The sequence below is a fragment of the Pavona decussata genome, unplaced genomic scaffold, assembly GCF_977016875.1.
Source record: "Pavona decussata unplaced genomic scaffold, jaPavDecu1.1 SCAFFOLD_58, whole genome shotgun sequence".
Classification (NCBI taxonomy): Eukaryota; Metazoa; Cnidaria; class Anthozoa; order Scleractinia; family Agariciidae; genus Pavona; species Pavona decussata.
The window spans coordinates 2,807,501-2,835,000 of record NW_028145480.1 but is presented as its reverse complement, the minus strand read 5'-3'; the positions used below and the strand labels follow the sequence as shown (position 1 = coordinate 2,835,000).

The 27,500-nt window shown below is 39.7% G+C and overlaps 2 protein-coding genes and 4 pseudogenes across 4 annotated transcripts in view; all 6 read right to left on the bottom strand.

The window, feature by feature from the left end:
- LOC146479661 (uncharacterized) overlaps positions 1-27,500 on the bottom strand; it is a 153,003-nt pseudogene that overhangs the window by 38,030 nt on the left and 87,473 nt on the right.
- Positions 2,937-14,838, bottom strand: LOC146479676 (BTB/POZ domain-containing protein 6-like). Its single transcript, XM_085110506.1, has 2 exons — positions 13,918-14,838; positions 2,937-3,527 (listed from the first exon to the last, which is right to left on the bottom strand). Exons 1-2 carry the CDS (start codon positions 14,754-14,756, stop codon positions 3,038-3,040), a joined length of 1,329 nt encoding a protein of 442 aa, XP_084966632.1. The 5' UTR covers positions 14,757-14,838; the 3' UTR covers positions 2,937-3,037.
- LOC146479677 (BTB/POZ domain-containing protein 6-B pseudogene) lies at positions 7,043-8,624 on the bottom strand (annotated as a pseudogene).
- Positions 13,078-20,564, bottom strand: LOC146479675 (BTB/POZ domain-containing protein 6-like; annotated as a pseudogene). Its single transcript, XR_014864864.1, has 2 exons — positions 18,788-20,564; positions 13,078-13,231 (listed from the first exon to the last, which is right to left on the bottom strand). The product of XR_014864864.1 is annotated as a BTB/POZ domain-containing protein 6-like (transcript).
- The window catches only part of LOC146479672 (BTB/POZ domain-containing protein 6-like), a 14,695-nt pseudogene continuing 12,750 nt past the window's right edge, over positions 25,556-27,500 (bottom strand). The window contains exon 2 of the transcript XR_014864862.1: positions 25,556-26,218. The product of XR_014864862.1 is annotated as a BTB/POZ domain-containing protein 6-like (transcript). The remainder of the gene's footprint in view (positions 26,219-27,500) is intronic.
- Positions 26,211-27,500, bottom strand: part of LOC146479674 (BTB/POZ domain-containing protein 6-like) — a 4,764-nt gene continuing 3,474 nt past the window's right edge. Inside the window, exon 2 of the mRNA XM_085110266.1 lies at positions 26,211-27,500. This exon is cut by the window's right edge and continues 278 nt beyond it. Coding sequence (XP_084966392.1) covers positions 26,431-27,500 — 1,070 coding nt within the window. The 3' untranslated portion in view covers positions 26,211-26,430.

Genomic DNA, 27,500 nt, shown 5'->3' with positions numbered 1-27,500 from the left:
AAAGGAAATACAAGGGACAGAACCAAGGTAAGTCTCGCTTAGTCAAGAAGACGTAAGTTATCACAGAAGAGCATTTGCCTAGACAACCACAATTTTGAATATTCACGCTTAACATAAACACGACCAACATAATCTTGCATTGTGCATCATCCGGGTTATTGTTCCGGGGGTAGGCGCCATAACATTCATAGTGTAGTAGAGCGGCCCTTAAAATTTATACCCCTGAACTTACAATGAAATGGAACAATCCATACTCACTTTCAGAACAGGGGGCACGACAAATTTATTTTGTGCTCGAAATGTCCAAATTGTAGATGTATTTTCACACCAGACAAAACCATAATGAGGGGACTATAAAGAGCACTTTTATCAGTCAGGTCAGTATTTTACAAAAAAGCAATAAAAAACACGCAACTATATAGCTGGTGAAGTAATAAAGGAAGTGACTATAAAGCAAACTCGTAAAAATAATTAAATGCAAAATAAAAAAATGCACAGCCAATGTCGTGGTTGATATCGGTGTCATGGTCTCGTGTAACAAAACAAATAACGCTAATACAGCAACTCAGCCTTTAATTTTTTATACATCAGAACGGCGGGTAACGCATCTGATACGATCTGATGTAACATAGAAAACGCTAACACAGCAACTCAGCCTTTAATTTTTTATCCATCAGAACGGCGGGTGACGCACCTGATACGGTCTGATGTAACGTAAAAAACGCTAATACAACAACTCAGCCTTTAATTCTTTATCCATCAGAACGGCGGGTGACGCACCTGATACGGTCTGATGTAACATAGAAAACGCTAATACAGCAACTCAGCCTTTCATTTTTTATCCATCAGAACGGCGGGTGACGCACCTGATACGGTCTGATGTAACGTAAAAAACGCCAATACAGCAACTCAGCCTTTAATTTTTTTATCCATCAGAACGGCGGGTGACGCACCTGATACGGCCTGATGTAACATAAAAAAACGCTAATACAGCAACTCAGCCTTTAATTTTTTATCCATCGGAACGGCGGTATGATGTGACAATGCAGTCACCAGTGTAGCCAGGCATCGGTCAATTGATATCGATCAGAATGGTGGATACCCCCCCCCCCCCCCCCCCTTACATACACGCTCTAAAATAAAATAAGGTAATTTATTTCCACAAGACTGAAGGTTGTTTCTCCTTGTACAGTTCACTATAGCATCGTTAATATGAAGGAACAAGACAGAGGTATGCATATACATGTACATGTCTATTCTTTTTTTCTCACAACTCCTGTCGCGCGTGACTTGTAGTGCGCGTTTTCCTCGCAAATATCGTACTCCATTTTCGGGTTCTTTTAGCCTCTTCGAAAAATTGCGAGACAATTAGTGTATCTGGTATCGCAGATTATAAGTGAAGAGAGACGACTAGTCACAACAGGGCCGCTCGCCAAATGCCATGGGATCTGATGATTTTGTCCACATAAGACTCCCTTACCCGGCTCAACTTTTTTCTTACAAATATGATTACACTTTAAAGTAAATTTAAACTAATAGAGAACAACTGTTTACTATGGTAGTGCGCTCGTGCGATCATTTTTTTCAGGATTTCACGCCCAAGTTCACGATGTCTTTTTTTATGTTTCTTCTAACCGTGTCTCAAGGTGATTTAATTGCGCGCTTGATTTATGTCTGCCCTCTTGAATATACTCCGGGAAAATGTTGCGCTTCATTTCAGAAAACGTATCATTTGCTCGATCAGTAAATTTAGATCATATTCTTTCGGCATACTATTTTGTGGTCTCAAAACGGAATAATCTAGGAATGCTAGTAAATTCTGCACCACGTTACTCACAGTAGAGAACGCCCGTGTCCTGTCATGCGCGTGATTGTTTCGTAATCGAAACCGTATATTTACACTGTCAAATCATTTGCAGGATCCCGTTACAGTATTTCTTGCCTCTCTTTCCCTCTCACGTCTTCTCTTTTTCCTTCCTCTCTTCTGCCTTAACCTTTCTTCATGAGTATCTCTGCGCCAGTAAATGGCCCGCCTTTGCGAGCTATTTTAGTCGGCTGCGTCCGCCATTTCGAGTAGCGCAATTACATTGTACATTTGCATTTACTCTAATTTCACATCACGTTTTTATTTCGTAGCACTTCTTGATGTGACATGTAGTCCAGATCATATTCTTATACCCTGCCTGGTTTGTTTTCGATTTAATTACATCCTCCATGACATAAAAACAGATTACGACACCTTGCAAGTCCCAAAAGAAAAGAAACCGGGTGGGTCTTAATTTGAGGAATGTTAGGAATGCTAGTAGATTCCTTTGCGGAACTTACAGTCGATCCCGCCTGTGTCCTGTCATAAAACCTCTGTTTTTCAGAAATGTCGTGTGAAACTATTGTGTAGATTCAATTTATATCTTAAGTTACATTTTACAGCTAACTCCCCAATCAGTCCTAGGGGAATCATGATGTTGTTGAAGTGAACGACGGTCAATCTTTGAAGCATTTCCACTTTAATTTACCAATGATGACCTTAAATTATCATTAATTATTCAGTCCTGTTTTAATATTCGTTTTTCAGAAATGTCGTGCGAAACTATTGTGTAGATTCAAGTTATATTTTATAGTTACATTTTACAGCCAACTCCCCAATCAGTCCTAGGGGAATCATGATGTTGTTGAAGTGCACGCTCAATCTTTGAAGCATTTCCACTTTAATTTACCAATCATGACCTCATATTATCAATAATTATTCAGTCCTGTTTAATATTCGTTTGGGAATCACCAGACAACTAAACAGCATTTGTCTAACTAATCACAGCACCTATATGCGACAGACTTTCTAAATTATTTATAAACCTCCAATTTCATACTTGAAATAATAGCCTTGATTTTACATTTTTCAACTTTTGCTTTCCTTTGCTGATAAACTGATTCTCTATCACCTTTTACAGGTTTCTGGTATTAAGTAATATGTTTGTATCTTGATATATATGGTAATGGTTTGACATTCGACGCAATGACAACATCTAAATTGACTAAAGATTTAAAGGGAAAAAAGAAACTCTGGAAATTGCCCTCTCTTACAACTTGTTCGGTAACAAGGACTTAAAACACTGGTTGAAAATGTAAATGTCACACCAGTACATAGCACGGTACTAAAGCCACCTTCACTCTTCCCAGATGCTGGACCAGATATTAAAGCTTCTATCTGGTACTTAGCGTTCTTTTTCAAGTAAACGGGACGGTCAAACAAAACCTCAAATCCATAATAGTTAGCAAGTTTATATTGCAGAAGGTTTGAAGAAAATGTACCTGACCTTGAGACAAGGCAGGAACTGTTACTGGCATCTTTTATCTCTAAAGAAACAGTGTAGCTATTATTCTCGCTGCCAAATAAACAAAGTCCATGCAACATTATATCTTTTTCCACAGTAACAGCAAGAGTGTCATTATACCCGAGACCATAGTGCCAGAATCTGCCGACTGACACCGATTCAAATCTGCCACATCGGTAAAGGACTCCAGTCTTGGCTCTTGTTCCTGAACGCCTGGTATCTGGAAATCCCACTGGAGAGGTTAAAGTCGAACTGAAAAACTTGAAAAAGGTGGATATTTCATCTGGAGTTAGAATTTTGGTGTCAATGACAACAGCTGCGAATTCTTCCTGTTTCATTACTGGAAAGCGTATTGATTTAATAATCCGCTCACCCAGAATCTTTCTTTTCGATTCACCATCTGCTGATAAGCCTTGCTTTTGACATTGTTTTGTTGCCCACTGATCAACAGCTTTAAACAAATCGATCTCTTGGATGGTCAGAGTATCTCTTGAGACTACTGCTTCAAGTAAGGATCTCTCAATTGTCGCAAATCCATCCGAATTCACTGCCGCTTTTGTCTCCTAATTGCCACAACCTTCCAGCATCGATCCTCCAATTCTTTCTTCTCAAACTTTTCAGCCGTTGGTAGAATTTTAAAAACATTTGACGGATCTAAATTCTTTTGCAAATATTCGCTGCATTTCTCAGCGAGTGAAGGCACGATATATTTCTTCGCCAAGTATAACACTTCCATCACATTACTTCCGCTCAAATTCACTTCATCGCTGTACATGTAACGAAACAATTCCAACAGACTCTCGTACGCACAGTCAGGCAGTTCAATAGAGTCTGTAGTCTCCGCTAGCTCACCATAAAACATGGCTTCAAACACAGGACTGCCAATCGACAGCACAAACTTGTGAGCTGGAATCACTTTCTTGCTTTCATTTTCACCATCGCTCCTACGAACCACAAACTTTACATCGCTTAATAGATGATTGTTGAGCATAAACTTGGTTCTTTCTCTGATAGTGGGTCTCTTCGTTTGCCAGTTTTCTTGGACAGCCACGTTGGTTATAGGAAGGCGTCCAAAAGTTCACGATATCTCTTCTCCTTGGTCGCTGTAGACAATCGATCCTATCAAAGACCTATCAAACAGTTGTTGATCGGCAGTCAAGCAGTATGGAACAGCGCCCGTTTACGCATAATCACATCAACATGCTCAGCTTGCGTGACGTAAATATCAAATGTTTTCGCTTTCACCAGACCAAAACGAATTTTATTGCGTGGTTTTCTGAGAAATAGCGGGAGGACGCACGCACACAAGCAGTAATTGCTTGCTGACTTTTTAAATGTGATACTGCCAAATCAGCCTGGTATTGTTTGTACCGCTACTCAGCGAACAAATGACTTCTTTGTTTTTGTATCGACTGTACACAAATTAAATTTTTGCAAGTGGTGTGGCCGTGACGCACTCCTTCCCCCCCTCCCTTTACCCTCGTCAGTTTGGCTACTAAAATCAATTTTTTTCCACCAAAGATATTGCCCCCTGTAACCTGAGAAATTTATTATACCTTTAGCTATACTAGTTACGGACACAACCGGAATGCGAATGGTGAATGCGAAGGCGAAACTAAATAAAACCGAATATTTTTAAGACTGTTACTGTGTTGTTACTTCTGATGTAGTCGTCGATTCGTGTTTCCCGCGCGCGGCGGTGGTCAGTTGCCAAGGGAAACGAAACTAGAGCCATAAATAGGAGGATCATTCACTTGGAATACGGGACGCGCAGACTCGAGTAAATTAAGGCATGGGTCCGGCAGTTCTGTCGACCAAAAAGGCAGGGGGTGTTCTATTTTCTATGGCTTTCGTCCTAATAACGAGTGTGTGCACGGCAGCCATGTTGGAGGACTAACACAATAGAAGATGTTTGCATAATAGTAGCATAAATATATTTCCCAAAGGAAAATAATTTTATTGTTTTGGTCCTCCAACATGGCCGTCGTGCACACACTCGATAGGTTTGCAAATCTTTTCATTTTGGTATGTCTGACGTATGCAAATTAGGTCACCTGACTTGGTACGACCAGAAAATCTTGGAACTTTCCACCAAAAATGGGAACAGTTTATAATGATAGGGATTTACCTTTACTGGTACCAGACAGGTAAGAAGGGCAAAAATAAAAATTCTTTGCTTGGAAATTATTGAATTGTTTGTTAGTTGTGAAAATAAACAATGTTTTATACTAGTGCCCAGTCCTCCCATGAAAGTCGTTGATGTTTTCGCACCTTTAATTTGAGTTATCTCAGAGTTGCCACGCATGGAAATGATAAACGTAATACTCTTAACAGTATAAAACTTATGGTAGCCTCTCCAGGAAGTGATAAAAAGTGTTCCCATTCTGCTCTAAAGAATGTTAAGCTAAAAATAGCCCTGGTAGGTCACGTGACAAGATATGACCTTTCTAACCTTTCATTTTCTATAATGTATTGTTATAAAATAGATCCTAAAGCCAGTTTTGTGTTATTTAAAATGCTAACAAAGCTATACCACAACCCTCAATTGTTTGGGAAGGGAATGTAGGCTCAGGCCTTAATCAGTACCTGAGAGAGTCGGCCGGAGCTGAGCCGCGATATCCTTGGAAGTCAGTTATTTAGTGTCCTCAATGGATTCATGGTTGAATAGGGTTCCGCTAGATTTACAACGAATATTTCCCACGGTTTTCACTGCGTGTATCAGGAAAGCTCATAGTTTTGCGAGAGTTTTTCCCCTTCACGTTTTAGATTTGAGTTTAAATCGACGCTTACAATGATAATCTGGAACATGAGCGAATGAGGTCTTTCTCCTTTCCAATAAAGAAACAGTTTCTTGTATAGGTCCTGTATGATGACAGAGTGCAGGTGGCGTTGCTCACTCAGAGTCTCATGACCCCAGTGATGGCCTATTCAGTTCTTGTAAAATTCGAATATTCTCATGCAAAGAAAAAGCAAACAAATAGGCCGTTAAAGATATTAATAAGAAACCTTGTTATATAGTATTCGCCCTTTTCTGAGATTAATTAGGAATTTAGGAAAAAGTATAACCAGTACTGACAGATTCACAGAATTTGGTCGCATATTTTATGTTTTGTGTTCATACAAAATATTCACGTAAAGGTTGTAAGAAGATATTTTTTGTATTTTATTTATTTTTTACAACGTTACCTAAAATGTGCTTTGTTGCAGAAAACACTGGAGTCTAGTTATTAAAGTAAATAACGAACGAACGAACGAACGAACGAATGATTGATTGAATGAATGAATGAATTTAATGAATTAATGAATGAAACTTTATTTACCCTCGGATCTGATTAAGACTGTTTAGGCCTCTACCAAAATACATTGTAATGTGCCGAGAAACCGGAAACAAATAATATGTGCATATGTAATTAAGTGAAAGGGTTATCCGAAAAATGAAATTTTTCGCACTTCCTGTCCAAATAACTTGATATTAGTCATTGACCTAAGCTCGTCTAGCTATGGAAGCAGTATACACTGTGGATTTCAATCCATGCCATGTGGTTTTAACCTTAGACAAAACTAATTTATTTACTCCTCTGAGATTCTTTAAGTTATTCCAAAAGCAGGCTATCTGGATTGCTCTTATTGCTCTTCTCGGCTTCAGATAAAAACAGTTTCAGTATCTTTTTTCTTTCTTACAGCTTTCATAAAAAAATCGTCCACATATAAAATCAAACTGAAAACAGAAATTCTGGATACTGACCATTTGAAAGATCGGTTCCGTTTCCTCCTGCCACTACACCGGTAAAAAATTCAAATGTCACACCAGATATCTCGACATCAAAGAGGCCGTCACGTCCTACCCAAGAGTCTGGACCGGAAATTTTGGCAATGATTCGGTAGTCCGTGGTTTTCTTTAAGTAAACCGCGAAGTCAAAGAGAATTTCAAATCCATAGTAAGAACCGCCTTTATATAGCATCAGCTTTGAATAAAAAGTTCCTGCCTTGGACACCACAGTTGAATCATCACTGGATTTCTTTATTTCTAACATTACTTCATAGACGTTGTCCTTACTGCCAAACAAACACAGTCCATGTAACTTGATGTCTTTGTCAACAGAAAAAAGAAGGAAGTCTTTTTGCCCACCGTAGCCCCAACCCGTCTCCTTTACCGATCCAAATCTACCACATCGGTAAGGAGGTCCACCAGACCGTCTGCGCTCTGGAAATCCCACTGGAGTAGCCAATACTGAATTGAAAAACTTGAAAAACAGGCTTATTTCATCTGGAGAAAGAATTTTTGCATCAAGGACGACAGTTGCAAATTCTTTTTCTTTCATCAGTGGAAAACGGATCTCTTTGATAATCGTTTCTCCAAGAATCCTTCTTTTCTGTTCACCATTTTCTGCTAAACCTTGTTTTTCGCACTTCTTTGTTGCCCACTGATCAACAGCTTTAAACAAATCGATCTCTTCAATGATCAGAGTTTCTCTTGAGACTACTGCTTCAAGTAAGGATCCATCAATTGTCGCAAATCCATCCGATTTCACCGCCGCTTTTGTCTCTTTGTCAACAACCTTCCAGCATCGATCCACCAGTTCTTTCTCCTCAAACTTTTCAGCCATTGGTAGAATGTTGAAAACATTTGACGGATCTAAATTATTTTGCAGATATTCGCTGCATTTATGAGCGAGTGATGGCACCATGTATTTCTTCGCCAAGTATAACACTTCCATCACATTAGTTCCGCTCAAATTCACTTCATCGCTGTACATGTAACGAAACAATTCCAATAGACTCTCGTACTCACAGTCAGGCAATTCAATAGAGTCGCTAGTCTCCGCTAGCTCACCGTAAAACATGGCTTCAAACACAGGACTGCCAATCGACAACACAAACTTGTGAGCTGGAATCACTTGCTTACTTTCACTTTCGCCATCGCTCTTACGAACCACAAACTTCACGTCGCTGAAGAGATCGTTGTTGAACACAAACTTGGTTCTTTCTCTGATGGTGGGTCTCTTTGTTTGCCAGTTTTCTTGGGCAGACATGTTGCTTATTGGAGCTCGTTCTGAAATTCACGATATTTTTCTCCTTGGCCGCTGTAGGCACTCCTATCAAACAGTCGGTTGTTGATCAGTCAAGCAGTGTGGAACAGCGCCCTCTAATTATGCATATCACTTAGCTACGTGCTAAGGGCTAAGTTTGCATGACGTAAATATCGAATATTTTCACTTTCACCAGACTGGAACGGATTATTTTGTACCGACAGGTTTCTGCATGGATTTCTGAGAAAACAGCTCGGCGGGATAATGCTGCAACCCGTCACACTCAGGGCTTTTCCATCCAAAAGCGCTAATTCTTTGCTGACATTTTAATGTGATACTCTCAAACAACTGATCATGCGTTCACACCAGCGTTTACTATTATTACGCGGAATGCCCGCAGGGCAGGCCGTGTCTAGGTTCGGGCTGATTGTCTTCAACAAATGCGGCCCAATCAAAATCCATTATTGGCGCCTAAAATTAACCCAGAAACGGTGGAAATTTTGTTTAACAGTCTTAGAACCACAAAGCACAAAGGAAAGGTCAATGATAAGCATGACGTTATGAGAAAGTCATTCCCGGTATGATTTCCGGTAACACAACGATAAACTATCACGCAGTCAATTCTTTCAATTGCGAAGGGAGGATAGTTTTAAAAATTAAAGGTTTGATTGCCAAGATTTCGTGTTCATTTAGGAAAACTTTTTGTCTCTCTTTAATTTTTGTCTTCAACAATAGTATTGCTTTTTGTTGTCTGAGCCAGATATGTAATCTGGCCTGGGTCATGACGTTTTCCGAAAACAATTTTCGGTATGCTCTCGAATAATCTACAATGATGTAATGCAAAACATAAATAGGAAATATAAATAACCCTGCATGACGCATAAGTCAGATATGTATCTGCCCCTGTCATAACGCTTTCAGAAAGAAATTTCCGGTATGATCTCGAGCACCGTAACGCAATATTACTATTTCGAAGGGAGAATAGCTTTAAAAATTTGCGGTTTTATTAGATAGTTTAAAAATTCTGCAAAGCATACAATGGTAATAAATAAAGCCACATTAAGCATTCCGTGTAAATGCCATTTGGGGCATCTTGTTGCTATTATTATAATTATTATTATTATTATTATTATTATTATTATTATTATTAATATTATGATGATGATGATGATGATGATGATGTAGAAATTCGTTGATCGAATGACTTTGTAAAATTAGCGAGGATCACTTTTACTAGGAGCATTGCACGACAGCGGGACCTTCGTGTAGTTCAGGATCAGCAATGGACCGAAAAAAAACAAATCATCGTTGATGGATGCTTAATATGTATTTCGGTTTTAAGGTCGGTACACAGATGCATAAGAGGCTCCAGGACACCTTTCCACAAAATTCCACAAGGGGATTTCATTGACGACTGTCGCTTAAACGCTAGCCAAGCGAGTGTCCGCTAATTTTAGAAAGTGAATGATGGCGAGAGCCTGTGAATTAGTATTTAAGGATCTTTTTAACATTTTTTGTTTCATCAAAAGTTTAATCTATGAATAATGAATGCAAATTGGTCAGACTGCCGCTTGAACGCTAACCAAGCGTGTGTCCGCTAATTTGAGAAAGTCGATGATGGTGTGAGCTTGTGAATTAGTATTTTGGGATTTCCTAAAATTTTTCATTTCATTAAACATTTAGGGCGCGTTTTTTTATTCAGAATTCTGGAATGAGAATGGACAGAATGTAAAATGTGCGCGTTTTTCTATTCCGCATTCCTATTCCGGAATGGACAGAATGCCATTCCATCCATTCTGCTCCCAGGGGCAGAATGAACAGAATGTTGCGAATGAAATCCAAGATGGCGGACGGCGAGGTGAGCGCTGCGGATTCAAATACGTCTCTACAAGGGAAAAAATCAGGTTACAGTTTTGGACAAAATGAAACATTGCTTCTAATTTCATTGTACCAAAAGTACAAGGAAAATTGCTGCGATAACGGCTGCAATGGCAGCCTCTTCGTCGGCCGCCATATTTGTTACGCAATGTTTACTCGGCCAGGACCGACGGGGGTTTTTTTATGCAGACAATCCGAATTATTCCTAGCATTCCGTACCAACCATTCTTATTCCAGAATTGTGGATAAAAAACGCGCCCTTAGTCTACGATGGTGGAATGCGAGTTGGTCATATATTATTCTTTGGAAATAGGTATTCTACGGGAGATTTTAATCAAGTTTGCTATCCCTTTTTCATTTATCATTATTATTATTATTATAATTATTATTATTATTATTAATTATTATTATTATTATTAATTATTATTATTATTATTATTTTTATTTATTATTATTATTTATTATTATTATTATTATTATTATTATTATTTATTATTATTATTATTATTATTATTATTATTATTATTATTTTGTATTTCGGTTAGACTGACGGAATAAAGCCGGTGAAACAAAGTCTATTACTTTAAACACGGCGGGAAATTACTGCTAAATAGTTAACATTCAAGTGGTCACATTCGAGGTATTCCATCCAGAAGTACTAATTCCTTCCTTACTTTTCAAATGTGAGACTGTCAAATCAGCCTGGTGACTTTCTTCGTTTTCATATCGTATGAAACTACAGCAATACTTTACAAATGTTGCAGCACAGACCAACTTCTGTGCCCTCACGGTATTTCGTATCATACAGTGCGTGGCGCGGTGCGGAGTTCCCGGCGAGAGGCGAGGCTTTGACAAGTTACGTGGACCGCTAAATAATCTGGGGCATTTTTTGCCGTGGCCAAAGAAGCCCCATTTCAAAAGGTCTCAAATGAAGTAGAGAGTACAAATGCAACAAATCACAAATTTCGGAGATTACAGTCTACATGGAGTAACTCTACACAATACACTGATTGACAGGGGAAAAAATGGAGCTCTTCACGTTATTAGAGCCGTGACATAGTTAAATCATGTCTTCCGCACTTAATTTACTCGCGAACTGGGCAGTTCTTGTTTATCTGCAGCGGCTTGCACATCGAGTTCCTGCTCTGCCATTCTGTTTCAGGCGTTCACAGAGTGGGGACCCGCGCGAAGAAAAGTGCGATGCGAGCAAATAATAAAGAGAGAGGAGGCAGAATGCGAGAGGACGCCTTGTTGCCGCTTACTTATAGTTGCCCCCGGTTCATTCGCCCCCTCTCCCCAGTCTCTTCTAGTTTCTTACCAACTCCAACTACAAATATTTTCTTTCACCTTTATTTTTGAACACATTGCAATTGTCCGGTTGCGCCGCTCATCACTGCCTCAACGCCTGGAACAGAGTGGGATCTCGATTTTCGGTTGGAGAAGAAAAGAACACCAAGATACCAAGAGTAGTGGTCATGGGAGGAACCACTTTCCAGTGAATGGGAGGGTGGGGGTGGGTGTGGGGAGGGCTATAGGCTTGAAAGTTCGTAAACTAACAAGATATCTCACTAGTATTAGAGTGACGATTCATGCATTCTTCGGTAAAGTTATCAAAATTCAGTAACGATAAGATCCGCGGATCCATCGTAGTTTCTTGCTGTTGAAAATAAGAAAAAGACAAGAAGACACATGTGGTTGACCTTCAGTTCAGCGCTGAAACTGCAAGACAAATTACAAGACAAATTGCCTGTCTAAGAACGCATTCGGGAGCGCAGTCATGTCACCTCGGTTCCAGCCCTCGCTGATTGACCAGATACGGTTTACATTTTACATTTTAAAGCATCAAATTTAATCCTCGGTCTGCAGTTTATATTTTACCCCCAAGGTTGTGCTTCACGTGTACAAGTACATTATATTAACTCATTACTCATACAAATAGTTTGAAGCGGAGTCAATTTTCATTGGCGGGAAGTTAACAACAATAGAAACTTTCGAAACAGCGATGCAACACGGTAGCCTACATGTACCCGTACCCAAAACGGGAGGAGGGCGGGTGGCGCCTACAAGTAGGCTAACAACCCGATGGTCATATTTCCGCTTACTAGAGGTTGCTACTATAGTGTCAATTGACTGGAAAATTGTTTGTATCTTTGGAATAGAGGTCACTTAGGGGAATTGTCGCAACAAGAGGTTCGGCTGTATAGCGATGTTATGGCTTATAATTTACAAAACTCAATGTCCACTGGCTAGATAAGATGAGATAACCTTACTGAGTAACTTTATTTATACACAGTATCTTCACTCAGAAAACAAAACATAAATCTACTTTTGTAGGGGTGCTTACCATTTGTAGGAAAATTCGGTTGGTCTAACCCTTGCAGAATGGTAACGGATTTTCCGAATTCGTCGGACCAACCGGATGAGATTGCGCCTGATTTATCAATCAGGTGTTTTGTCCCGCTCTTGCCAGCAAAGGCGTGGAAACGAAGGATTCATTCAAAAGGTAAGAAATTTTCCGCCGTTCCGTTTTGAATGAAAAAAGAGGAATACCTCTGAAGGTACTCCACAATTTCTACTTTACCTTACCACTTGACTTCAAACAGAAATTTCCGGATTTTTTTGGCTAAATGTTAAGCACCCTAGATATTAAATTGAAAGGCATTACGAGGCAAAAAAAGCATACTTATACAAATTGAAATGGTTAAAACAAAAACCTCTGTTTTCAGAAATGTCGTGTGAAACTATTGTGTAGTTTCAATTTATATTTTATAGTTACATTTTACAGCCAACTCCCCAATTAGTCCCAGGGGAATCATGATGTTTGTTAAGTGGACGGTCAATCTTTGAAGCATTTCCACTTTAATTTACCAATCGTGACCTTATATTATCACATATTATCATTAATAATTCAGTCCTGTTAAATATTCGTTTGGGGATCACCAGACAACTAAACAGCATTTGTCTAACTAATTAGAGCACCTATATCCGACAGACCTTCTAAATTATTTATAAACGTCCAATTTCATACTTGAAATAATACAAACTTATTCTCTATCACCTTTTACAGGTTTCTGGTATTAAGTATATGTTTGTATCTTGACATTTATGGTTACGCAGTTTGACATTCGATGCAATGACAAAATCTAACTTGACTAAAGATTTAAAGGGAGAAAAGAAATTCTGAAAATTACGGTCCCGTCGTACAACTTGTTCCGTAATAATCACGTGAATCACGGGTTGAAAATGTAAATGTCACAACAGTACACAGCACGGTACTAAAGCCACCTACACCCCTCCCAGATGCTGGACTAGATATGATAGCATTTATCTGGTACTTAGTGTTCTTTTTCAAGTTAACGGGGTGGTCAAACAAAACCTCAAATCCATGATAGTTAGCACGTTTATATTGCAGAAGGTTTGAAGAAAATGTTCCCGACTTTAATACAAGCCACAAATTGTTACTGGTATCTTTTATCTCCAGGGAAAAAGTGTAACTATTATACTCGCAGCCACAAAAACACAGTCCATGCAACTTTATATCTTTGTCCACAGTAACACCAAGAAAGTCATTATACACACCAATCAAATCCAGGCCATTGACTGACATCTGACGGAACCGACCTATCGATCCAAATCTGCCACATCGGTAAAGGACCGTGGTCTTGGTTTTTGTTCCTGACCGTCTGGTATCTGGAAATCCCACTGGAGAAGTCAATGATGAACTAAAGAATTTAAAAAAGGTCACCACTTTATTTGGAGTAAGAATACTTGCAACAAGGACAGCGGAGGCAAATTCGTCTAGTTTCATCAATGGAAAGCGGATCGCCTTAATAATCTCTTCTCCAAGAATCCTTCTTTTCTGTTCACCATTTGCTGCTAAACCTTGTTTTTCGCACTCCTTTGTTGCCCACTGATCAACAGCTTTAAACAAATCGATCTCTTCAATGGTCAGGGTATCTCTTGAGACTACTACTTCAAGTAAGGATCTCTCAATTGTCGCATATCCATCCGATTTCACAGCAGCTTTTGTCTCTTTGTCAACAACCTCCCAGCATCGACCCACCAGCTCTTTCTCCTCATACTTTTCAGCCTTTGGCAGAATGCTGAAAACATTCGACGGATCTAAATGTTTTTGCAAATATTCCGTGCATTTATCAGCGAGTGACGGCACCATGTACTTCTTAGCCAAGTATAACACTCCCAACACATTACTTCCGCTCAAATTCGCTTCATCACTGTACATGTAACGAAACAACTCCAACAGATTCTCGGACTCACAGTCAGGCAGTTCAATAGCGTCTCTAGTCTCCGCTAGCTCACTGTAAAACATGACTTCAAACACAGGACTGCCAATCGACAACACAAACTTGTGAGCTGGAATCACTTGCATACTTTCGCTTTCACCATCGCTCTTACGAACCACAAACTTCACATCGCTGAAGAGATGGTTGTTGAGCATAAACTTGGTTCTTTCTCTAATGGTGGGTCTCTTTGTTTGCCAGTTTTCTTTTACAGACATGTTCGTTAAAGGAAGGCGTCCAAACGTTCACGATATCTCTTCTCCTTGGTCGCTGAAGGCACTCCTATCAAACAGTTGTTGATCGGCAGTCAAGCAGTATGGAACCGCGCCCGTTTACGCATACTCATATCACCATGCTCAGTTTGCGTGACGTAAATATCAAATGTTTTCACTTTCACCAGATCAGAACGGATTTTATTACAAGGTTTTCTGAGAAATAGCGCTGCAGGATAATAGCGCTAAACTAAAGTATATTTTACATTCAAGTGGTCAGACGACAGGCAGCCCAATCGTAGTGTGGCAAAGTGAAACAAGGGTATTTACAGCTGATTTGAAGTTGTAAATGGAAGTGGTAAGTCTAGGGTAATTGAAAAAATACAATGTACTTATTGCATTACTTTGTGGTTTCCTCAGTTTTCTTGCGTGTTTAAGAGCCAGATTTCGGAGCCGTTTATACGTGAAATGTGCAGATAATTAACTGATTGAAATTGCAGAAGTTCGCATAAGCCATATTATTGAGACTCTCGCTGGATTGAGTCGCCGGAAAGACACTGAAAATAATACGAAATAAAGCCTTGTTACTTTTTTACTTCATTGTCCCTTGGTGTGTCCTGGTTGGTTTAAACGCCATTTTGACGATTTGTGCCACGCACTCGATGTACTATCAACTATAATATAAGTGCTTGTCTTGGTGCCTGTATTAGACTGTTCACAGCCCCCCTATTTTTCCGTGGGATTCTCGAGACCGGTACGCTTCGGTATAAGCGAGCGCGATCTCCCCCACTATAATAACACCCACTCCCGCTCCCCTCGGTAGTTTAGACACTGTCCCCAGATCGCGTTCGCTTATATAAACAAAGATGGCGGCGGTTCCATCGAAGCCTACCGGTCTCGAGAATCCCACGGAAAAATAGGGGGGCTGTGAACAGTCTATGCCTGTATGCAATTGAATTGTATGAGTTGCCTGAGTTGAGTTGAGTTTAATACAGTACAGGACAAGACAGGACATGACAGGACAGATTCAATGCAATACTTCGACAAGTTGAACCAGTCTTTAAAATCTTCTAAAAATTTATGAAGTTGCTAGTGAGGGCACTCCTAGTAATCAGCTGTCAGATCAGTCAAGCAGTATGACATTGGTGCTTTAAAGGCCCGCAAATGATCCCAGGACCTGCAATGATCCCCAAATTGAACCGCAAATGATCCCTGATCACCTCAACTTAAATATAGAATGGAATGGACACAAATTTGGACAGTGGATTTCAACTTTATACACTTCATTTTTGTTTATAACACCATGTCGTTATATTTAAACTATCTGCATGCAAATTTGACAATTTGAAAAATTATAATATAGCAGCACCTGAGAACAATTTATCTATAAACTGTAACATGCATGTATATGATTTACTTATACCATTACAATGCCTAAAATGTGCATGAATTGTACGAAACTCTTAAAGACCGGGTAAGTTAAGACGTTCGCAAGATTTTTTTTTTTTTTTTTCGTAAAAGGAAGGAGAATCGGTCAATGCACTTCAGATGGCGGTCAAATGTCGCCAACTTTCGTCGCCTTTGTTCTTAATCGGATCTTAGTCTTAAGCATAACGTTTTATCCTCGGTCGTCCAATACGTTATCGTGTAATATGTTGATTTTGTCTTTCGTTTTCGTTTTGTCGCTGATTGGACTCCCAAAGCACACTGTCGTCGGCATAGACCTGCAGAAGACAACGGTCCCCTCATAGACGCCTTGGGAATAGCTGTCAATTTTTCCCGCATTTTAGGCAAATTTGATCTTCAGTAATTCGCCCTTCTCCATACTTCAATTTTAATTCTTCGAGTTCATCTGTTGTATTTGCGTCCATTTGCTGAAGGCTATGGAAGTTGCTTTGTTGGGCTTCATGGCCCACCAAGGCAATGCTGTCGAAATCAGCTTCTTCTTGACTATGGTTACTTGGGTAGATTATAGATAAACCTTCTCCTAAGCTAGACTGCACCGCAGCAACCGGAATATCGAGAGTGTTCACCAGACCTAATAGACCTAATAAGGCAACATCACCTCACTCAGGGGTAATGGACATCCGTCGAAGGTACGTCTCCCACCCACTACGATTCATGAATTCTCTAAAGTGAATGCGTTCGGGATGGAAGTGGCTGGGTTACTTCGGGGAAGCTCACTATATCAGTGCGATATTGTGGTACTCTCTGAGGAGACTTTCCCATTCGAGTAGGTTGGTCTGTTCCAGTTACGTATTTTTGAGTTGCACTGTCAAAATTTGTTTCGTATTGTTTGCCCTATTTGAAAAATGACGAATTTCGTACAATTCGTGCACATTTTAGGCGTTATAATGGTATAAGTAAATTATGTACACAGGCATGTATGTTCCGCTTTATAAGTAAATTGTTCTGTTGCACTGAGCTGCTACATTATAATTTTTAAAGTTGTGAAATTGCATGCAGGTACTTTAATATAAAGACTGGTGTTATTAAGAAAAAGAATGAAGTGTATCAAGTTGAAATCCACTGTCCAAATTTGAGTCCATTCCATTCCGGCTATATATATGGTGAGGCTATCGGGGATCATTTGCGGTCCAATCTGGGGATCATTTCCAGTCCGGGGATCATTTGCGGCTCAATTTGGGGATCATTTCCGGTCCGGGGATCATTTGCAGGCCAGTACCGGTACTCGAGCACGCTATCATGTCACCTCGGTTCAAGCCCTCACTGCTTGCCCCGATCCTTTGTTCGCCAACGTCTCCATTTTATCCTCGGTCTGCAGTTTGTATTTTACCCTCAAGGTTGAGGTTTACGTGTACAAGTGCATTATATTAATGCATCACTCCTGCAAATAAGTTGAAGCAAGAAGTTAACAAAATATAATAGAAACTTTCGAGACACATGCAGCAGATACAACACTGTAGCCTACGTGTAGCCGTACCCATCCCCCGAAGTGAAATGGGAAGAGGTCATAACTGTCGCTACTATAGCGTCAATTGACTGGGAAAATGTTGGTATCTTTGGAAAAGAGGTCACTTTGGAAAAGAGGGGAATTGTCGCAACAAGAGGTTCGGCTGTATAGCGATGCCATGGCTTATAATTTACAAAACTTAATGTCCACTGACAAGATAAGTTGAGATAACCTCACTGAGTAACTTTATCAATACACAGTATTTTCATTCAGGAAACAAAACATAAATCTACTTTTGTAGGGGTACTTACCATTTGTAGAAAAATTCGGTTAGTGTATAAAGCGTTGCAGAATGATAAGGGATTTTCCGAATTCGACCGACCAACCGGATGAGATTGCGCCTGATTTATCAATCAGGGCCCAGTTGTTCAAAGCCCGATTAAGCTAATCCTGGCTTAACGTGAAGTTTGATTCAAGTTAAATTACTAATCACTAATTATTTTTCCAAAACACTTGTGCGCCTCAGTTTTGACTTTCCCTAAACTTAAGCTTAAAATCAGCTTTCAAAAACACTTTTAACCAGCGAGATGAAAACCGCGGTTAACTTTTAATCGGGGATTAGCATTTATCGGCTTTCGAACAACCGCGCCGCTCTAGCCAGAAAAGGCCTGCAAACGGAGGATTCATTCAAATGGTAAGGAATTTTCCGCCGGTCTGTTCCGAATGGAAAAAGAGGAATACCTCTGAAAGTACTCCACAATTTCCACTTTACCTTACCACTTGACTTCAAACCGAAATTTCCGGATTTTTTGGCTAAATGTTAAGCACCCTAGATATTAAATTGAAAGGCATTACGACACAAAAGAAGTACCCATACAAATTAAAAAGATGAAAAAAAGCTCTGTTTTTCAGAAATGTCGTGTAAACTATTGTGTAGATTCATGATGCTGTTGAAGTGGACGACGGTCAATCTTTGAAGCGTTTCCACTTTAATTTACCAATCATGACTTCATATTATCATTAATTATTCAGCCCTCTTTAATATTCGTTTGAGAATCACAAGACAACTAAACAGCATTTGTCTTACTAGTCTTACTAATCATAGCACCTATCTCCGCCAGACCTTCTAGATTATTTATAAACCTCCAATTTCATACTTGAAATAATAGCCTTGATTTTACATATTTCAACTTTTACTTTTCTTATTAATCGACAGACTGATTCTCTATTACCCTTTACATGTTTCTGGTATTAAGTAATATGTTTCTATCTTTATATCTATGGTAACCCAGTTTGACATTCGATGCAATGTCAAAATCTAAATTGACTAAAGGTTTAAAGGGAAAAAAGAAACTCTGGAAATTGTCCTGTTTTGCGACTTGTTCGGAAATAAAGATATGAATCACTGTTTGAAAATCTAAATGTCACACCAGTACATAGCACGGTACTGAAGCCACCTTCACCCCTCCCAGATGCTTGACCACATATCGACGCTTTTATCTGGTACTTAGTGTTCTTTTTCAAGTTAGCGGGACGGTCAAACAAAACCTCAAATCCATGATAGTTAGCAAGCTTATATTGCAGAAGGTTTGAGGAAAATGTTCCTGACTTTGAAACAAGGCGGGAATTGTTACTGACATCTTCTATTTCTAAAGAAACAATGTATCTATTATTCTCGCTGCCACAAAAACAAAGTCCATGCAACGTTATATCTTTGTCCACAGTAACATCAAGAATGTCGTAGACACCATCATATATCCAGAAACTGCTGACTTAAATCGATTCAAATCTGCCACATCGGTAAAGGACTGCAGTCTTGGCTCTTGTTCCTGAACGTCTGATATCTGGAAATCCCACTGGAGAAGTTAAAGTCGAACTGAAAAACTTGAAAAAGGTGGATATTTCATCTGGATTTAGAATTTTGGCGTCAATGACAACAGCTGAGAATTCTTCTTGTTTCATTACTGGAAAGCGTATTGATTTAATTATCCGCTCACCCAGAATCTTTCTTTTCGATTCACCATCTGCTGCAAAGCGTTGCTTTTGACATTGTTTTGTTGCCCACTGATCAACAGCTTTAAACAAATCGATCTCTTCAATGGTCAGAGTATCTCTTGAGACTACTGCTTCAAGTAAGGATCTCTCAATTGTCGCATATCCATCCGATTTCACTGCCGCTTTTGTCTCTTTGTCAACAACCTCCCAGCATCGATCCACCAGCTCTTTCTCCTCACACTTTTCAGCCGTTGGCAGAATGTTGAAAACATTTGACGGATCTAAATTTTTTTGCAAATAATCCGTGCATTTATCAGCGAGTGAGGGGACCATGTACTTCTTAGCCAAGTATAACACCGCCATCACATTACTTCCTCTTAAATTCACTTCATCGCTGTACATGTAACGAAACAACTCCAACAGACTCTCGTACTCACAGTCAGGCAGTTCAATAGAATCCCTAGTCTCCGCTAGCTCACCGTAAAACATGGCTTCAAACACAGGACTGCCAATCGACAACACAAACTTGTGAGCTGGAATCACTTGCTTACTTTCACTTTCACCATCGCTCTGACGAACCACAAACTTCACATCGCTGAAGACATCGTTGTTGAGCATAAATTTGGTTCTTTCTCTGATGGTGGGTCTCTTTGTTTGCCCGTTTTCTTGGACAGACATGTTGGTTATAGGAAGGCGTCCAAAACTTCACGATATCTCTTCTCCTTAGTCTCTGTAGGCACTCCTATCAAACAGTTGTTGATCGGCTGTCAAGCAGTATGGAACAGCGCCCGTTTACGCATAATCACATCACCATGCTCAGTTTGCGTGACTAAAATATCAAATGTTTTTACTTTCACCAGACCAGAATGGGTTTTATTGCGTGGTTTTCTGAGAAACAGCGCGGGCGGAATGATAGCGCTAAATACTTTACATTCAAGTGGTCACACGACAGGCAATTTACAGCTGATTCGAAGCTGTAGTGGTGGTGGTATGTACATGTATCTGGAGTTATTGAAAAAAAATGTATTGCTCTTTACTTTGTTGTTTTCTCAGTTGTCCTGCGTACTTAAGAGCCAAATTTCGGGGCAGTTTATACGTCAAATGTGCAGATAATTGAGTGAAATTGTAGCAGTTCGCATAAGCCATATTAGTGAGATTGTCGCTGGACTGAGTCGCCGGAAAGACGCTGAAAATAATACGAAATAAAGCCTTCTTACTTTTACTTCATTGTCCCTCGGTGTGTCCTGGCCGGTGCAAACGCCATTTTGACGATTTGTGTCCACTCGAGGTACTATCTATTATTATACAAGTACTTGTCTGACTTGTCTTGGTGCCTGTATGCAATTGAATTGTATGAGTTTTAATGAGTTGAGTTGAGTACATGACAGTACATGACAGGACAGGACGATATTTTTCTCCTTGGTCGCTGTAGACCTTCCTAACAGACACTTGTTGAACATTCAAGCGGTATACGCGTCATTACGCATAGTACATTGGCATCGCCAAAGGCTAAGTTTGCGTTGCAGACCGGAACGGATCGTCAGCTGTACGCAAATATTTTTGCATGGATTTCTGAGAAACTGCAGGGCGGGAAAATGCTGCTAATTATAGCTGACTATGCATGGTCACACTCGAGGTATTTCATCCGCAAGCGTTAATTCCTTTTTGTTTTATGTGATACTGTATTCTCCAGTTGACTGGCTGCAATTAAAAACGCAAATTTTTAACATCTATTGACCTTTTTAGTTATTTATTTATTTATTTATTATTATTATTATTATTATTATTATTATTATTATTATTATTATTATTATTATTATTATTTAGAGCGGTCTAAAATGAGTGACAGACCTACCCGGTAAATAAATAAATAAATAAATAGATAAATAAATGAGCCTGGTGTTGTACAGTCAACTTTCGCCCGCCAGTACGGACACCTCGCTCAGAGTTTACGGACACCCCGACAATACCGACAGCAGCTAAATCCCCGGCAAAAATAAATTACAGACGTTTGACTGAAATTAACGCTATAACGGACTCTCGCTATTAAGGACTGATTCGCGGTCCCGGGGATGTCCGCAATAAAGCTTGTTAACAGTATTTTTGTTTTGTTTTGTTTTGTTTTTCTGATCAAGGGTCTATACCAGAGTTTCTCTTTTTTTTTTTTAATTTTTTTTGACTTAGCAAGACTACTTCTCCAAACAGGAGTAAACACGGTAGCAGGACCACATGCCTGACTTCAGGATCAGCAATAGTACTAGCAGTGGACTAAATCAAATAACTTGAAGGATGCCCTTCGGTTAGACAAAAGTAACCTGCAGTAGCCATAGAAAATCTATAACTATGGATAAAGCCAGTGAAAGGACTAATACTTCTAGCATAGCCCGGAAAGTACTGCTAAATAGTTCACATTCAAGTGGTCACAATCGAGGTACTCCATCAACAAGCGCAAAAAAAGCAATAATCCCTTGCTGACTTATTAAATGTGAGACTGTAAAATCAGCCTAGTGAATTGCTTGTTTTCATATCGTATGTAACTCCCAAGTCCCATTTCATGTTTGAGCAAAAGTACTTGGTCAAGTATGTGGTTCAGTTTTCATCATATCACGGTAAAATAGACGTTTAAACCCTAAAACACCATACTTAGGACAAGTGCCCTCACAGCATTTCATGTGCTATACTACGCAGCGTGCAGAGTTCGTGGCGAGAGGCGAGGCTGTGACAAGCTGCGTGGGCGCATAATCTGGGGCATTTTTTGTAGCGACTCAAAGGCGCCCCGTTTTGAAAGGTCTCATATGAAGTAGACAGTCAAACAAATTACAAACTTCGGAGATATTACAGTTTACATGGAGTAGGTCATAAGCTTAGCTTTTAAGGTCGTTAAATGTTGGAAGCAAGTATTTGTGCCTCATTCAGTGCTTAAAAAGAAACGCACAGCAGAATCTTACTGAACAATGCACTGATTGACAGGAAGCCAATGGAGCCCTTCACGCGGGATCACGCTATTAGAGCCGTGACATAGTTAAATTAAGTCTCCCGCTCTAAATTTACACGCAAACTGGTAGTTCTTGTTTATCTGCAGTTGCCCACACATCGAGTTCCTGCTCTGCTATTTTGTTTCAGGCGTTCACGTAGTGGGGACCCGCACGAAGAAAAGTGCGATGCGAGCAAATAATAGGGACGAGGAGTCAGAACGCGAGAGGACGCCTTGTTACCGCTTACTTATAGTTGCTCCAGGTTTATTAGCCCTCTCTCCCCGTCTCTTCTCGTTTCTTACCCACTCCAAATATTTTCTTTCGCCTTTATTTTTTAACACATTGCAATTTTCTTTGCGCCGCTCATCACTACCTCAACGTCTGGAACAGAGCGGGATCTCGATTTGCGGTTGGAAAAGAAAAGAACACCAAAATACCAATAGTAGTGGTCATGGGAGGAGCGACTTATTCCAGTGAATGGGAGGGTAGGGGTGGGGGTGCGAGGGTGGTGTAGGGGCTTGGGAGACCGTGAACCAACAAGACATCTCACTAGTATGAGAGCGACGATTCATGCATTCATCGGTAAAGTTATCAAAATTCAGTAACGATAAGATCCTAGAACCATCGCTTGCTGTCGAAAATAAGAAAAAGACAAGAAGACACTTGTGGCAGAACTTCATTTCGGCGCTGAAACTGCGAGACAAGTTACAAGACAAATTGCCTGTCTAAGAACGCACTCGGGCGTGCAATCATGTCACCTCGGTTCCAGCCCTCGCTGCTTGCCCCGATCCGGTTTACAGTTAATGTTGTTCGCCAACGTCTCCATTTTATCCTTGTTCTGCAGTTTGTATTTTACCCCCAAGGTTGTGGTTCACGTGTACAAGTGCATTGTAGTAACGCATTACTCATACAAATAGGTTGAAGCGGAGTCAATTTCCCTTGACGGGTAGTTAATAACAATAGAAACTTTCGAAACAGCAGATACAACATGGTAGCCTACGTGTAGCCGTACCCACCCCCCAAAGAAAAAAGGGAGGAGGGTGGGTACGGCTACACGTAATCTAACAACACGGTGGTTATATTCCCGCTTGCTAGAGGCTGCTACTATAGTGTCAATTGACTGGGAAATTGTTGGTATCTTTGGAAAAGAGGTCACTAAGCGGAATTGTCGCAACAAGAGGTTCGGCCGTGTATAGCGATGTCATGGCTTATAATTTACAAAACTCAATGTCCAATGACTTGATAAGATGAGATAACCTTATTGAGTAACTTTATTTATACACAGTATTTTCACTCAGGAAACAAAACATACATCTACTTTTGTAGGGGTGCTTACCATTTGTAGGAAAATTTGGTTAAAGCAACCGTTGCACAATGGTAAGGGATTTTCTGAATTCGTCGGACCAACCGGATGAGATTGCGCTTGATTTATCAATCAGGTGTTTTGTCCCGCTCTAGCCGGAAAAGGCGTGGAAACGGAGGATTCATTCAAATGGTAAGGAATTTTCCGCCGTTCCTTCTGAATGGAAAAAGAGGAATACCTCTGAAGGTGCTCCACAATTTCCACGTTACCTTACCACGTGACTTCAAACCAAAATTTCCGAATTTTTTGGCTAAATGTTAAGCATCCTAGTTACTAAATTGAAAGGCATTCTAACACAATAAAAGTACTTATACAAATTAAAATGGTAAAAACAAAAACCTCTGTTTTTCAGAAATGTGGTGTGAAACTATTGTGTAGATTCAATTTATATATTTATAGTTACATTTATAGCCAACTCCCCAATCAGTCCTAGGGGAATCATGATGCTGTTGAAGTGGACGACGAACAATCTTTGAAGCATTTCCACTTTAATTTCCAATCGTAACCTTATATTATCATTAATTATTCAGTCCTGTTTAATATTCGTTTGGGAATCACAAGACAACTAAACAGCATTTGTCTAACTAATCAGAGCACCTATATCCGACAGACCTTCTAGATTATTTATAAACCTCCGATTTCATACTTGAAATAATAGCCTTGACTTTACATTTTTCAACTTTCACTTTCCTTTACTGACAAACTGATTCTCTATCACCTTTTACTGCAGGTTCCTGGTATTAAATAATATGTTTGTATCTTGATATTTATGGTAACGCAGTTTTGATTCGATGTAATGACAGAATCTAAATTGACTAAAGATTTAAAGAGAAAAAAAACTTACTAAGTTTACCCGCCAACTGGGCAGTTCTTTTTTATCTGCAGTACCCCGCTCATCGAGTTCCTGCTCTGCCATTCTCTTTCAGATTTTCACACGGCGGGGACCCGCGCTAAGAAAAGTGCGATACGAGCAAATAATAAAGACGAGGAGACAGAACGCGAGAGGACGCCTTGTTACCGCTTACTTATAGTGGCCCCCGGTTCTTTTGCCCCTTTCCCCCAGTCTCCTCTCGTTTCTTACCCACTCCAAATATTTTCTTTCGCATTTATTTTTGAACACATTGCAATTTTCTTTGCGCCGCTCATCACTACTTCAACGCCTGCAACAAAGCGGGATCCCGATTTGCGGTTGGAAAAGAAAAGAACCACCAAGATACCAAGAGTAGTGGTCATGGGAGGAGTGACTTTCCAGTAAATGGGAGGGTGGGGGTGAGCGTGGGGGGTTAGGGGCTTGAGAGACCGTGAACCAACAAGATAACTCACTGATATTAGAGCGACGATTCATGCATTCATCGGTAAAGTTATCGATAACGATACGGATCGGCCAAGAACAACCGTAGTTTTTTGCTGTCTTAAATAAGAAAAAGACAAATTAAAAGACACTTATGGCTGAACTTCGTTTCAGCACTGAATTGATAAATTCGTTTCGCTTGGACCAGAGGAACGGCACATAAATTATTCACAACTGAATGGAGAGAATTTCATGATTTACAAATGCATTCTCTTCACCAAGACTGGATTAAACTGACTTCATAAATTGAACTAATAAATTTGTTCCGCTTGTGACCAAAGGAAAGTGCATGCACATAAATTCACCTCAACTGAATTGCGAGGAAATTTTATTTACAATGATTCTTTTAACAGTGCGGCTAATTAGGTTTAAAGTGAAGTATATTGCAATCATTTAGACTAATTTAAGCGTGTCATACACTTATTTATTAGTATTATTCCTGTTCATTATTTTGTTAAGTACATACACCAGCCAACAAAACAGCACTAGAGTAACAGTTTCGATACTAGAAACTAATACACTCCTGAAAATATAGCCCTTCTCTATTGTCAACTGCTAAAAGCTCTTTTATTGTATGTCAATTGTTTCTTCAATTATTATACGCATAAATTGATGCTGTATTATCAAAATCTCTTACAGGTTTCGGTTACTGCGTATTGCTTGTGTTGTATTTCTTTCCTTACTTCTCTGATCACGTCCTTTGTGGCTTTTGGGTCGATTTCAAGCGATCTCGTGGAGTTTCAGTTCCAACGGCTTCTCTCTCTCTATCCAAAAACCACATAGGGCATAAAAATAACTGCAAAGGATCGAAGTTCAGGTGAAATATTTGTTATCGAAATATCGTTACTAATTTTGCCTTCAAATACGATACTTTTTCCCCATAGAAACGCTTATAAGTTAGCTATTACGCAATGGTCATCTTACCGCTCAAATGATTCAGTGATGCTTGTGTTTACATTATTTACGTTTGTTGATTAACACAAATCGTAGAGCTTGGGCTACCCGTGGTATTGTGAATTGCCTGTGTTGTATTTCTATCTTTACTTCGATGATCATGTCCGCTGACATGACGAAGTAAAGACCTACACCGAGAACAGAAATTCAGGAAATTGTCCTCCTACAGAAGATGTTCCGTTATCAGTCCCTCCTGAATTGCAGTCTGAAAAAGTAAATGTTACACCATCGCACTGAACAGTTCTGGAGCCCCTTTCTCCCTTTCCAGATGTTGGACCGAATACTAACGCTTCTATCCGGTACTTAGTGTTCTTTTTCAAGTTAACTGGTGAATCAAACAAAACCTCAAATCCATGATATTTATTACTTTTGTATTGCAGAGGCTTTGAAGAAAATGTTCCTGACCTTGAGGCAAGACACAAATTGTTACTGGCATTCTTTATCACCAAGGTAACATTGTAGTCATTTCTCTCACTCCCACATAAACAAAGTCCATGTAAAATGATATCTTGGTTCACAGTGAGATCAAGACGGTCTTTGTCCCCATTGTAATTCCAGGGACTCATCGTTCCCACCAATTGAAATCTTTCACACTTTTGAAAAACATCACACCGTCTGGTCTCTGAAAATCCCACTGAAAAAGTCAAAGACGAACTGAAAAACTTGAAAAAGGTAATTATTTCGTCTCGCGCAAAAATGTTTGCGTCAAGGACAACAGTTGCAAATTCTTCTTGTTTCATTACTGGAAATCGTATTGATTTAATAATCCGCTCACCCAGAATCTTTCTTTTCGATTCACCATCTGCTGATAAGGCGTGCTTTTGACATTGTTTTCCTGCCCATGAATCAACAGCTTTAAACAAATCGACCTCTTTCACTCTCAATGTATCTCTTGAGACTACTGATTCAAGTAAGGATCTCTCAATTGTCGCAAATCCATCCGATTTCACTGCCGCTTCTGTTTGCCCGTCGATCACCTTCCAGCATCGATCCACAAGCTCTTTCTCCTCAAACTTTTCAGCCGTTGGTAGAATGTTGAAAACATTAGACGGATCTAAATTGTTTTGTAAATATTCCAAACATTTATCAGCGAGTGATAGCACTATGTACTTCTTAGCCAAGTACAACACTCCCATTACATTGCTTCCGCTCAAATTCGCTTCATCGCTGTACATGTAACGAAACAACTCCATCAGAC